This window comes from Cnephaeus nilssonii (genome assembly GCF_951640355.1).
Source record: "Cnephaeus nilssonii genome assembly, chromosome: 13".
NCBI classification, from domain to species: domain Eukaryota; kingdom Metazoa; phylum Chordata; class Mammalia; order Chiroptera; family Vespertilionidae; genus Cnephaeus; species Cnephaeus nilssonii.
This window is the reverse complement of record NC_137084.1, coordinates 47550315-47563200: the sequence shown is the minus strand read 5'-3', so window position 1 is coordinate 47563200 and position 12886 is coordinate 47550315. Positions and strand designations below refer to the sequence as shown.

The following is a 12886-nucleotide window of genomic DNA, read 5'->3' as shown; positions in this document are numbered from 1 at the left end:
TATCATTCCCCAAGCCTCCTCTGTAACCACATGAGCTGTAGGCCCCAGGGATCCGGGCAGGAAGCTAGGCCCAACTAAAGGAATCACAGAACAACCAGCATGGCTGAACTTTTGGCCTTTCACTTCACCATTGTTAAAGCCCTCAGGGACCCAGGGGCAAGCTTTACTCCAGTAGGAAAGGCAAAGCATGCAACAATGTCCAGTGGGAGACCCAGAGTACATGGGGGAGACACATGTGGATGAGCCCATGCTGCAAACTTGGGCAGGAGTGGGAATCAGAAATATTGGCATCTAGCGCTCGCCAATATTGGCAGCACATTTACTGAAATTGGAATGATAGATAGAAGATTAACATGGCCCCTGCAGAAGGATGGCATGCAGATTCATGAAGCAAAGAATATATATATATATATATATATATATATATATATATATATATATATATATATATATTGACATCTGGATGAAGAAGTTTTTCCCCATTCACACACAAGTGCAAAAAGGCTATTTAAACCTACCTTTTTACACTTCAGCCTCCCCTAATTAAAAATAATCACTCACATGTTAATAGCCTACTCCCTGCCATCTTCCAGCCACTCTACAGCAGGTAGGTGAGCACAAAATGGATACTTGCAAATAGACAGGACAGACATGCTCGTTGGAGACAGAGAAGCAAGTGGTGGCTTGGAAGCAGATAGATCGAAGTTTGAATTTTGACTCTACCCACTTACCTGTGTGACCTTGAGCAGGTGACTTCACTTTTCTGAGCCTCAATTCCTGAGCCTCCTCCAAAAGGAAGATATTATATACCTTTTTAGACTAGTTGTGAGGTTTAAATGAAAGAATATATGAAAAGGAACTAACACCATACCTGGTATGTTGGAGGTGCTCAATGATGATAGGTATTTCTTTTATTATTATCAGGAGAATGGGGAAACAAAGTAAGATGCAATTATAATGCTTCAGATGGACCACACCAGAGCAAAGCTGTGAGTTGTGAGAGCTGCAGATACATAGCTGCTTAGTGCCAGATACGGAACCTAGATGGGAAGAGGTTGCAAGAGCCTATCTGTTTGGCCTGCTTATGTGGCAGCAGAGTCCTGGTTTGGATTCCAAGTCCCCTTTTCCCAGGATCTATAGCTTCCTGGGAAGACCCATCTTAGTATTGTTCTTATAAAATCTGTATACCAGTTCCTGGGGAGTTAGACAGGGTATTCAAGCATCAGGTTTGCCCACATCAGCTATGAGAGTCCCCAGCTTTAAGGCTCTGGGTCAACATATGGTTACATCATCTCCACCTTCATGGGTGAATATTCGTTTATAGCTATAGGGCACATCCACGAATCCCTCATTGTAATCCTGGGAGGTAGGCAGGAGAGGGCTTATCCTCTCCACTTTATGGAATCCTCCTATATAATAAAAGGCTAATATGCAAATTGACTGAATAGCAGAACAACTGGTAGCTATGACACACACTGACCACCAGGGGGCAGATGCTCAATGCAGAAGCTGTCCCCTGGTGATCAGTGTGCTCCCAAAGGGGGAGTGCCGCTCAGCCAGAAGGCGGGCTCATGGCTGGCTAGCACAGCAGCGGTGGTGGGAGCCTCTCCCGCCTCCACAGCAGCGCTAATGATGTCCGACTGATGGCATAGGCCTGCTCCCTCAGACATCCCCTGAGGGCTCCCAGACTGCGAGAGGGTGCAGTCCTGGCTGAGGGACCCTCCCACCCCAGAGTGCACGAATTTCATGCACTGAGACTCTAGTTAAGAAAATAAGACTCAGAGAGGTAAGTCATTTGCCTGCAGCCAGTATCAGCAAGTGGAGCCTTATCATGAAAACAATGTGCAAGGAGATGGAGGAGACATGGAAATGCATCTAAACAGAAAGGAAAGCAGAACATGCAAAAACTGTGGCATGAGGTAGAACGTGCCAAGTTCCAGCTCTAACACCATTATATTCCTGTTACTCAGAACTACCCCTTGGTTTTCAGGTATGACAGCTTTGGCCGCCTGACAAACGTGACCTTCCCTACTGGCCAGGTGAGCAGTTTCCGAAGTGATACAGACAGCTCAGTGCATGTCCAGGTAGAGACCTCCAGCAAAGATGATGTCACCATAACCACCAACCTGTCTGCCTCAGGTGCCTTCTATACACTCCTGCAAGGTAAGCCAGGTGGGGGCTGGGGACTTTGAGGCAGAGGGGTGAGGAGACCCATTTGGAAAAGGATAACACAAGAAACCAGCTGCTAAAAAGCTTTACAACTGGTCTCCCTCTGTATTGCCTCCTAATCTGCAAAACACACCAGCCTGAGTCCTATAAATTCTCTCCCGAAGCCTCAGAGTAATATTTCATCGTCTCATCCCATTATCATCAGAACAAAGGGTAGAGAATCCATTAGCTCCTAATCGAGGTGACCTCACTGTTCTGCCATTCTAATGGCTCTCAGATTAAAGACTCACTCTCACTCGGGTGCAGGCAAGGACGAAGGACAGAATAATTACACCCAATTATGAAAGGGATTTGGGCGTGGAGAAGCCCTTCCTGAAGCTCAGGTGAGAATGGTTTGTGCCTCTGCTGAGAGTCCATGGAGAGGAGACCCTTCCTCTCTGCATCCATCACGTAATCCCTGATATGAATTGATCTTTTAGCTTCAGCTAAACCATGTCGATGAAACACTGCTGTGAATTGTCTGCCGAAATTGTTCTCAGGGGATGTGGTGACTTAGAGTGGAGCTTGCAGCTTTGCTGGACTTAGTAAGCATTAACAAAACAAAACAAAAAAGGTGCAGCACAGGAAAAGGCTTGCTTGGTCTGCACCACCCCCCTCAACCCCACAGGGCTTTTGGGGGGCTTTTTTGTGTGTGTGTTTTTAAATATATTTTTATTGATTTCAGGGAGAGGGAGGGAGAGATAGAAACATCAATGATGAGAGAGAAACATCAATTGGCTGCCTCCAACATGGGGATGGAGCCTGCAACCAGGCATGTGCCCTGACCAGGAATTGAAACGTGACCTCCTGGTTCATGGGTTGACACTCAACCACAGGGCCACACCAGCTGGTAATCACATGGCTTTTTGTACTCCCAAAAATTTTGATACAAAGCATTGAAAAGGACTTTGGGCTGGGCGTCAGACATCCAAATTCTACTTCTCACTCTGCCACATCACCATGGCCCTCAACTTTCTTCTCTGGGAAAAGAAAGCAGGTTGAAGCCACGTCAAATGGTGTGGGTCAGCACACTGAGCAAGAGTTCTCAGGTAGACAGACTGGGACCCCTATGCTTGCTGAGCCAGTTCCTACCTGTGTGAACTGGATGGAGTCAGTCTTCTCTGGGCCTCAGTTTCTGCATCTGGAAATGGAACTGACTTACAATGCCTGACTCAGGGTTGCTCAGACCCTCTCTTTAGACAATGTCCATAAAGTGACCAGCATGGGTCAAGCACATAGTATTTCTCAGTAAGTGCTTGTCCAGTTAATTAACTAATTAATTAAGAAGTATTGGATTGGATTTGCCATTAGAAAATAATTGTATATTTTCACAACCATTTTTACTCCCAAATGAAGTCCCTATGCCTTTAAACAAAAAAGTCAAAGAACATGCTAAGAAATGAAACTAGGCCACCAACTTAGACCATACACAAGAACAAACTCAAAATGGATTAAAGACCTACATGTAAGTCACAAAACCATAAAAATCCTAGAAGAAAACATAGGCAGTACAATGTCAGACATTTCTCATAGCAGTGTTTTTGCTGATATATCTCCTCGGGCAATAGAAACAAAGGGAAAAAAAATAAACAGATTGGACTACACCAAACTAAAAAGCTTTTGCACAGCGAAAGAAATCATCAACAAAATGAAAATGGAACCCACTGTATGGGAGAACATATTTGGCAATGATACATCTGATAAGGGGTTAATTTCCAAAATATATAAAGAACTCGTACAACTCAACACTAGGAAGACAAACAACCAAATTCAAAAATGGACAAAGGACCTAAAAGACACTTCTCCAAGGGGACATATAAGTGGCTAAGAGACATGAAAAAAATGCTCAGTGTCACTAATCATCAGAGAGATGCAGATTAAAACTACAATGAGATATCTCCTCACACCTGTCAGAATGGCTACCATCAATAAATCAACAAATGACAAATTCTGGTGAGGATGTAGAGAAAAAGGAACCCTCGTGCACTGCTGGTGAAAATACAGACTGGTACAGCCACTGTAGAAAACAGTCTGGAGTTTCCTCAAAAAATTAAAAATGGAACTGCCCATGACCCAGTGATCCCACTTCTGGGAATATATCTGAAGAAACCAGAAACACTAATTCGAAAGATTATATGTGCCCCTATGTTCATTGCAGCATTATTCACAATAGCCAAGATTTGGAAGCAGCCCAAGTGCCCATCAGTAAATGAGTAGATAAAAAAGCTTTGGTACATTTACACCATGGAATTCTACTAGGCCATAAAAAAAGAAAAAAAGGAAATCTTACCTTTTGCAACAGCATGGATGGACCTGGAGATTTTTAGGCTAAGTGAAATAAACCACTCAGAGAAAGACAAATACCATATGATCTCACTTATATGTGGAATCTAATGAATAAAATAGACACAGAGGCATGGATACATGGAACAGACTGACAGTTGTCACAGGGGAAGGGGGTTGGGGGGCTGGATGAAAGAAGATAAAGGGATTAAGCAAATAATGTGTGTGTGTGTGTGTGTGTGTGTGTGTGTGTGTGTGTGTGTGTATACACACACACAGAGACAACAGTGTGGTGATAGCCAGAGGGAAAGGGAGGTGGCGGGTAGGTAGAGGCAGGCAAAGTGTGTGTGGCAGGGGAAACAGGGACAAAAAGGGACTTTGCTTGGGGCGATGGGTGCATGATATATTGTGCAGATGTTTTGTTGAGTTGTGCACTTGAAACCTGTATGCTTTTGTGGACCAATCTCACCCCAGTAAATTCAATTTAAAAAAAAAACAAAAACTCAAAGAACAATAGCAGTTCTCAAAGAAAGAGAAGCCAAACTCTAAAGTTTCTTCCCCACCAAGCACCTGTAGCCCTGGGTTGGGCCACACCCCAGGTGTTGTGCTCTCACTGGGTTATTACCCAGAGAAGGTACCAATTCCAAGCCAGCTGGGCTTCTGCCTGACAGGGGACAGCAAGGCCACTCATTACTCAGACACCTTGTCCTTCAGGTCCCTTTTCTTCCCTGTAGTTAAGACTTGTCTCGCCTGCTCCATACCTCTAAGCTGACTTTGTGCAATTTTCTTAAACGTTAATGCAGTCTTTCTTATATTTGGCAACTTTTTTTTTTTTGAAATTCAAAAGTGCCATCAAAAAGGTTTTAAAAGGTACCATCAATTTAATAACAACTTTTCAGGTTGGGAGATGGGGCTGGAGGGAGACCCACAAGGACTTAAGACACATTGCCCTTTCAGAAACAGTGCAATGCGAAAAGGAAAAGTACATATCGGACCCCGGGACACGTGGTGCCTGTTTTCCCTCTTTGGTACCTCTGCCAAGCTCCCCTTCCTTCATTCATCCCAGGCCCAGATGCTCAGTTCTGCAGCCGCCTCAGTAGCCTTTGTAAAAAGTGCTTTCGGTTTCATCTCATGTCTGAACACTGGGCAGAAACAGGAAGGAGCTGCTAATGAGCAGCAGCCTTGGGAAGTCACTGTTCACATTAAATGGGGATCATTGAGATGGGGCTCTGCAGATGCTGTTCCACCCAGAGTCACCATTAATGGACATATGTGGATTCAGGAGGAAGCAGTTTTAAAAGATAAATTGACACAGGCTTTTTCACTGTTCAAAGGAAGTAAAATACAGATTGTCGGTGAATAATGCATAGCGAGTTCGAGGCAGATTTTAGAATTCTGTGTGTGAGAGAGAAAAATGGAGAGGGGAGGAAACAGGGGAGGGAGAGGGACCCATTTGATACTAGCAGGGAAGATTCAGTGAGGGTTTCCTACAAAAACAACATCCTTATTGCTTGTCAGAGCCCGGAATATATCTAGTTCAGTCCAGCAAGTGTTTACTAAGCACGTGCAATAAACTTAATAGTGATAACTAACATTTTGGAGCACTTATTGGTATGAACTATATTTTTTAATGTTTTACATTCATAGTCCTATTTAATCCTCACAACAACCAGATGAAGTAGGTATTGCTAATATCTCCCTTTTTCCAAATAGAGGATCATGGTCATACTGGAGAAGTTCACTCTGACAGGTGTGTGAAATGGGGTAGTGGAGATGGAGATGACTAGCTGCATGGCAGTGACCAGCACAGTGCCAGGCACATAAAACGAGTAATAGCCACAGTTTATATAATACTCACTATACGCCAAGTACTCATCTCACTTGATCCCGTGAGGTAAGAGTACAGTTATTGCCCCAGTGTACAGAAGAAACAAGGGCATGAGAGGCTATGGAATTAGCCCCTGGTCTTACAGCAGGAGAGTGGCAGAGCTGGGACTTGAACTCAGGTAGCCTGACTCCAAAACCCTTGCTCTTAATCTCAGTGCAGCAGTGCCTCTCACTGTGGGCACTGAGGTATTTGAGAATTGGGTGATTAACAGGTGGGCGAACCCTACATCCCTCAGCCACCTAGAGCACCAATGAAGCACATAGAGGGGAGAAGGCATATATGGGGGAGGCATTCATTCTAACCAGAGATACAGGGGAAGCTTCTGAGAAGAGATCACAGTGCAGCAGAGCCTCTAAGGAAGGACTTGGGCTGCCATTTATTGAAGAGAGGGCAGTGCAGACAGAGGCAAAGGCAGAGAAGGGACAAAAGGCAGGAGAGTGCAGTATAAGGTCAGAGATGTGATTTCCATTTTTAGAAGAGAATTCCGTGTGCATTTCACAGCTGAAATTGACTTTTTTCTCCAGCATCTTTTAGCTACAGATCCGAATTAAAATGTTTTAACCAAATATAAAACTTCAAAATCATATCTATTTTTTAAAATTACTGAGATATATATATATATATATATATATATATATATATATATATATATATATATACACACACACACACACACACACACACTGAGTGGCCAGATTATTATGATCTCTGAACGCATAATAATCTGGCCACTTAGTATATATATATTAAAAATGTTCACCCTTCACTCTACTAATATTTTTAGGAATCTGTTTTGGTTTTTTTAAATATAATTTATTGATTTTTTTACAGAGAGGAAGGGAGAGGGAGAGAGAGTTAGAAACATTGATGAGAGAGAAACATCGATCAGCTGCCTCCTGAACACCCCCTACTGGGGAAGTGCCCACAACCAAGGTACATGCCCTTGACCGGAATCGAACCTGGGACCCTTCAGTCAACAGGCCTGAATATATATATTACAGGCCCGGTGCATGAATTTGTGCATGGGTGGGGTCCGGCCAGCCTGGCCAGGGGGAAGGGACATGGGTTGGGCGGCCTGCCTGCTGGTCGAACTCCTGGTCCAGGGGACAATTTGCATATTAGCCTTTTATTATATAGGATATACACTGAGTGGCCAGATTATTATGCGTTCGGAGATCATAATAATCTGGCCATTCAGTATATATATATATATTGCTGCCCCATGATTTATGATGGGGTTGCAGCCCAATAAACCCATTGTAAGTTGAAAATATCATATCCTAGGTCGAAAATTCATTTAGTACGCCTAACCTACCAAACATCAAAGCTTAGCCTGGCCTACTTTAAATGTACTCAGAACACTTACATTAGCCTACAGTTGGGCAAAATCATCAAACACAAAGCCTTATTTTATTATAAAGTATTGAATATCTCATGTAGTTTGTTATGAATATTGCTTTCACACCATCATAAAGCTGAAAAATCATTAAGTAGAACCATTGTGAGTCAGGGACCATCTGTAATGTATATATATGACAATAGTTTAAAACATATATACACATATATATGTTTTTATTTAAACATATATGTTTTAAATCACAAATATATTTGGCATTCTGTCAGTGATTTAAGTTTTAGAGTTATTTTTCACCTTGTTATAAAGAACACTGTTACCCTAGTGTATATCAAGAGCCTTAAAAATGTTCACCCTTCACTCTACTAATATTTTTAGGAATCTGTTTTGTTTTTTTAATATATTTTATTGAGTTTTTACAGAGAAGAAGGGAGAGGGAGAGAGAGTTAGAAACATCAATGAGAGAGAAACATCGATCAGCTGCCTCCTGAACACCCCCTACTGGGGATGTGCCCACAACCAAGGTACATGCCCTTGACCGGAATCAAACCTGGGACCCTTTAGTCCATAGGCCGATGCTCTATCCACTGAGCCAAACCGGTCAGGGCTTTAGGAATCTGTTTTGATTAAATAAACCAAAATGAATGCATTGACTTATCAAAAAATATATTTCTTTGATTGAGATAAAATTCAAATACCATAAAATTCACCCTTTGAAAGTGTGCAGTTAGTTCAGTTGTTTTTAGTATATATACAAAATTATGCAACTATTACTGTTATCTAATTCTAGAAAAGTTTTATCACTCCCAAAAAGAAACCCTGGGGCGTTGGTGGTATAGTGGTTAGCATAGCTGCCTTCCAAAAAGAAACCCTTACCTATTAGCAATCACTATCCATTCCCCCTTCCCCTCACTAATCTACTTTCTCTCTCTATGAATTGGCCTGTCCTGGACATTTCACATAAATGGGTTCATGATACAAGGCCTTTTGTGTCTGACTTCCTTCACTTAGCTTAATGTTTAAAATATATTTATTTGCAGTGTTACATGTAGTTGTGAAAACTGGCGATAATTAGAAATCTAGTTGAAGCTTGGTTAAATAAATTATTTTCATACAACAGAATACTGCTCATTCATTAGTAAAATCTTTCATGAAAAATATCCAACAACATAATACAATCATCAGTGAAAACCTATAAGCCACACTTTATACTCTGACTATATTAGGAAATACCCTAACAATCTAGGACAATACCATCATATTTACAATGGCTTTTGGGGGGGGGGGGGACGGGGGAGGTATTGAGATTGTGACTGATGTCCATATATTTTCCTCGTTTTCTTCCATAACAATGTTTTGTTTCTATAGTCAGAAAAGTAAACACATTTTAAAACCACACCCCTGCCTCCCTCGGTCCTCGTCCCTCCTGAGCAGTCTGTCCCTCTCCTCTCCCTCAGACCAGGTCCGGAACAGCTACTACATCGGGGCAGACGGCTCCCTGCGGCTGCTGCTGGCCAACGGCATGGAGGTGGCGCTGCAGACTGAGCCCCACCTGCTGGCGGGCACTGTCAACCCCACCGTGGGTAAGAGGAACGTCACGCTGCCCATCGACAACGGCCTCAACCTGGTGGAGTGGCGGCAGCGCAAGGAGCAGGCGCGGGGCCAGGTCACCGTCTTCGGGCGCCGGCTGCGGGTGAGCAGGACCTCGGGGCAGGTCTCCGCCTCTGAAGGCCGAGTCCTTTGGGGGGAGAAGGAGAAGGAATCTGGAGAACTGTGTTCCGTTCTTGAAACTGTCGCTGGGGTAGATCGTTTTCCTGGGCGCTCAGTTTCCTCATCTGCAAAACGGGGAAAGTGAGGCAGGCAACTCATGTATTAAGCATCTTGTCCATCTTTCCTTTTCTTTTTTTAATTTATTGTCTAAAGTTTTACATATGTCTCCTTTTGCCCCGATTGACACCCCCCCCCAGCCATTCCCACCCCAGGCAAGCCCCCACCACCCTAGTGTCTGTGTCCATGGGTTATGCTAAAATGCATGCATACAAGTCCTTTTGTTGCTCTCTAACCCCCCACCTCCCCTGCCATTGCCCATCAGCAGATGAGTGGATTAAAAAACTGTGGTACATCTATACAATGGAATACTACACCGCTATAAAAAAGAAGGAACTTTTACCATTTACTGCAGCATGGATGGAACTGGAGAGCATTATGCTAAGCGGAAATAAGCCAGTCCAAGAAAGATAAATATCACGTGATCTCACTCATATGTGGGATATAATGATCAACATAATTTGATGAACAAAAATAGATCTTGTCCATCTTTTCAATTGTTACCTGTGGCAAGATTACTGGCTTTGGTGTTAGTCGGGCCTGAGTTGGATTTCCAACTTCCGTTATTCCTTGAATGAATCGGGGCAAATCTATTATCTCTTAAAGCCTTGATTTCACGATCTATAAAATGAAGAAGATAAAACCAAATTTATATGTTGCTACAAAGATCAGAAAAGAAAAAAAAACATATGAAGTGTCTCATACAGAGCCTGGTCATAATAAGTGGTCAGTCACACCTGCTCATGTTGTTGCTGTTAGTGCTATTCTTATTACTGGTGTAGTTATTATGTTGCTGCTGTGTCTGAAAATTCCGTTTAGCTGTTTGGAACCTAAGCCATATCCTCCCCCTTTTTCAGGCAGTTATTCTTTCTAAATGAACAAAATGGCCCCCACTGTAGAGGTCACCGCCAACAGGCTGGCATCTGTGGTCTGGCACCTCAGAGTGCTTTGCAGAGTGGGTTCCCCTGAACCAGCCCTTCCTCGGCCTCACTACCATGTGTCCATCGTGTGGCTTCTGGCCCCAGTGCCCCATTGCCCAGCCCCTCCCGCTTTAGAAAGGAAGTTGATTTCCCGTCGCTAGCACTGGCTCTCAGCACAGGACCTCGGAGACCACAGGTGCTCTGTAGAGACTTGCTGAGCTGGGCCACAAATTCCTGACTCCTCAAAACCGCAGAAGGATCCTCCTGCAATGCAGCTGGGCCTGTCTTGTCCCCGTGCCCTTCAGCAAAGAAAGTTCATTTAAGCACCCGTTTCAAACACAGGGCACCCGAGTTCCAGAGAGAAAAGGGATGTTTCCCAGACTCGCATAGCTAGGGGGTGGTAAGGACTGGAGAGTAGGCACCCTGTCTCATAAGCTAAACTCTCACAACAGATATAGAAACATTAAGGGAATTATCCAATATCACACCACTAGAGCCAGAAAGCCAGGCTTCCTGTCTTCCCTCAACAGCCAAGAATCTAGCAACAGTCTGATGTGGGAAACAGCCTTCCACCCCTTCCCTAAGAAAGGCCTCTCTGTTCTCTGTGCCCTCACGGAGCCCCCGTCTAAATTCTCCTGCAGCTCCTCATGAACCTTTGAGGCGGTGTGCTAAATGGGAAGTTTGACCTGGGCCATGGGTAGCCTTGAGCAGTTCCTCTGAGCCTGAGATTCTTCTGCAGAAGCCAGATAATAGATGTGATAGAGACCTCACCAGGCGCTGGGAGACCCCAGGTGCTCCATAAGTGGCAGCAATTAGTGCTCATAGGATTTCCTCTATCCAGGTGAACTGGACCCAACGTCTCCCAGGCTTGAGTTGGTCCCTCTCCCAGCCTGAGATTAATGGCGCTCCGGTGAGGTGGCCATATCTCCTCGTCCTCCCAATATAAATGGCCACCCACAGTGGCGGCACGTGGAATTAGAATGTTAGCCGGGTGCGCCTCTCTATAATGGAGCTCATTTTTTATACGACTGGGAACTTTTTTAATAAAGAAAGATGTAAAATAATCTCATTGCTGCCACTGCCAAGCACAGGAAGCATTAGGCAGTTCCCCAGTGAGCTGCTTAATTCAATTTTATTAATTTTGCCACGGAGGTATAGCCCCCCTTCACTAGGGGTCCTCCAGGGGGTGAGGGGACAGCTGGCTAGGTGGCAGCATCTTGGGGAGTCACAGGGGACCTTCCACATGATGCTGTAAAAGGGCTCCATCCTTGTTGGTGGTGCAGACCTGGCATCTTCCTTTATGCTCTCGGCAAAGCACACAGCTTTAGTCTCCAATGCCTCATATTTTTCATGGGAATTGTCTGCCACACTGTTTTTGCTTCTTCAATTGTATTTGATTACCCCTGGGAAGGCAACCTTATTATAACCAGGCCATTCGCAGCTGAAGTCGTCTCAGCATCATCATTATAAATCCTTATTTCCTAAGCTTTAGAATTTGTTTGGGGAGGAGGGAGAAACATACATGTCTCTACTTCCTCTGAGACTGACCATGATCATTTGTTGTCATTTAGTGGAAATAATCGCAATCATTAATTCAGTACCTTCTGTGTGCCCAGCACTCCGCTAGGTAATTTACTTAGATTTCTTCAATCCTCTCAACAGTCCTTTGTTTTACAGAGGGAGAAATGGAGACTCAGAGAGGGAAAGACACTTGCCCAGGGTCATCCAGAAGAGCTGGTCACAGATGAGGCCGGAATCCTGGCCTTAATCCCTAGACCTGAGCCCTGTTTTACCACCTGGGGCCCCAGAGGGCCCTTCGTTACCTCAGACCACAGGTGCTGTTTTGCATCAGGTGACCTACCGTGTGTGCTTGCTTCTTGGGTCTTCCTTACTGCTTGTCAAATTTAACCAGTGACTAATGGAAGAGTGAGACAATGTACCCAAATGTACCCAGACACCAATTAGAGGAAATCCTCATTTTAGCTTCAGAGTACCTAGCAGTGTTTCGGGGGTAACAGCTACCAAATATAGAAAGAGGACTCCGAGGTATATTTCTTCATTAAAATATGAAAAACCCTGACATCCTGCTACCCCTGTGGGAGCCCTGTATTTCTGACTTTGAAAGGAAATCTAATCGTGTGCTGACCTAGTGGCCCAAGTGGAGATCACACAAGGGGCTCTGATGCTGGAGGCAGGAGCAGACGTTCCAAAGCTAGGACTGTATCTTCAAGTGGCCCACAGCCAGCAAAGCCAGCCCAGATTCAAACCCACACAGCCCCCCAGGGCATCCAGGAAGAAGAAGAAACCTGGGGAGCTGTCCAGGGTGAGCGAGAAGCCCTAATTGTGGTGAGAGAGGACAGGAGAGATCCCAGCAGGGAAGGGAGGTCCAAAGCCCCAGTAAGAGTA

The 12886-nt window shown here is 44.4% G+C and overlaps 1 protein-coding gene across 1 annotated transcript in view; it reads left to right on the top strand.

Moving 5' to 3' along the window:
• The window catches only part of TENM4 (teneurin transmembrane protein 4), a 222614-nt gene that overhangs the window by 192171 nt on the left and 17557 nt on the right, over positions 1 to 12886 (top strand). The window contains exons 21-22 of the mRNA XM_079787610.1: positions 1991 to 2163; positions 9191 to 9426. Of these exons, the coding sequence (XP_079643736.1) occupies positions 1991 to 2163; positions 9191 to 9426 (409 nt within the window). The remainder of the gene's footprint in view (positions 1 to 1990; positions 2164 to 9190; positions 9427 to 12886) is intronic.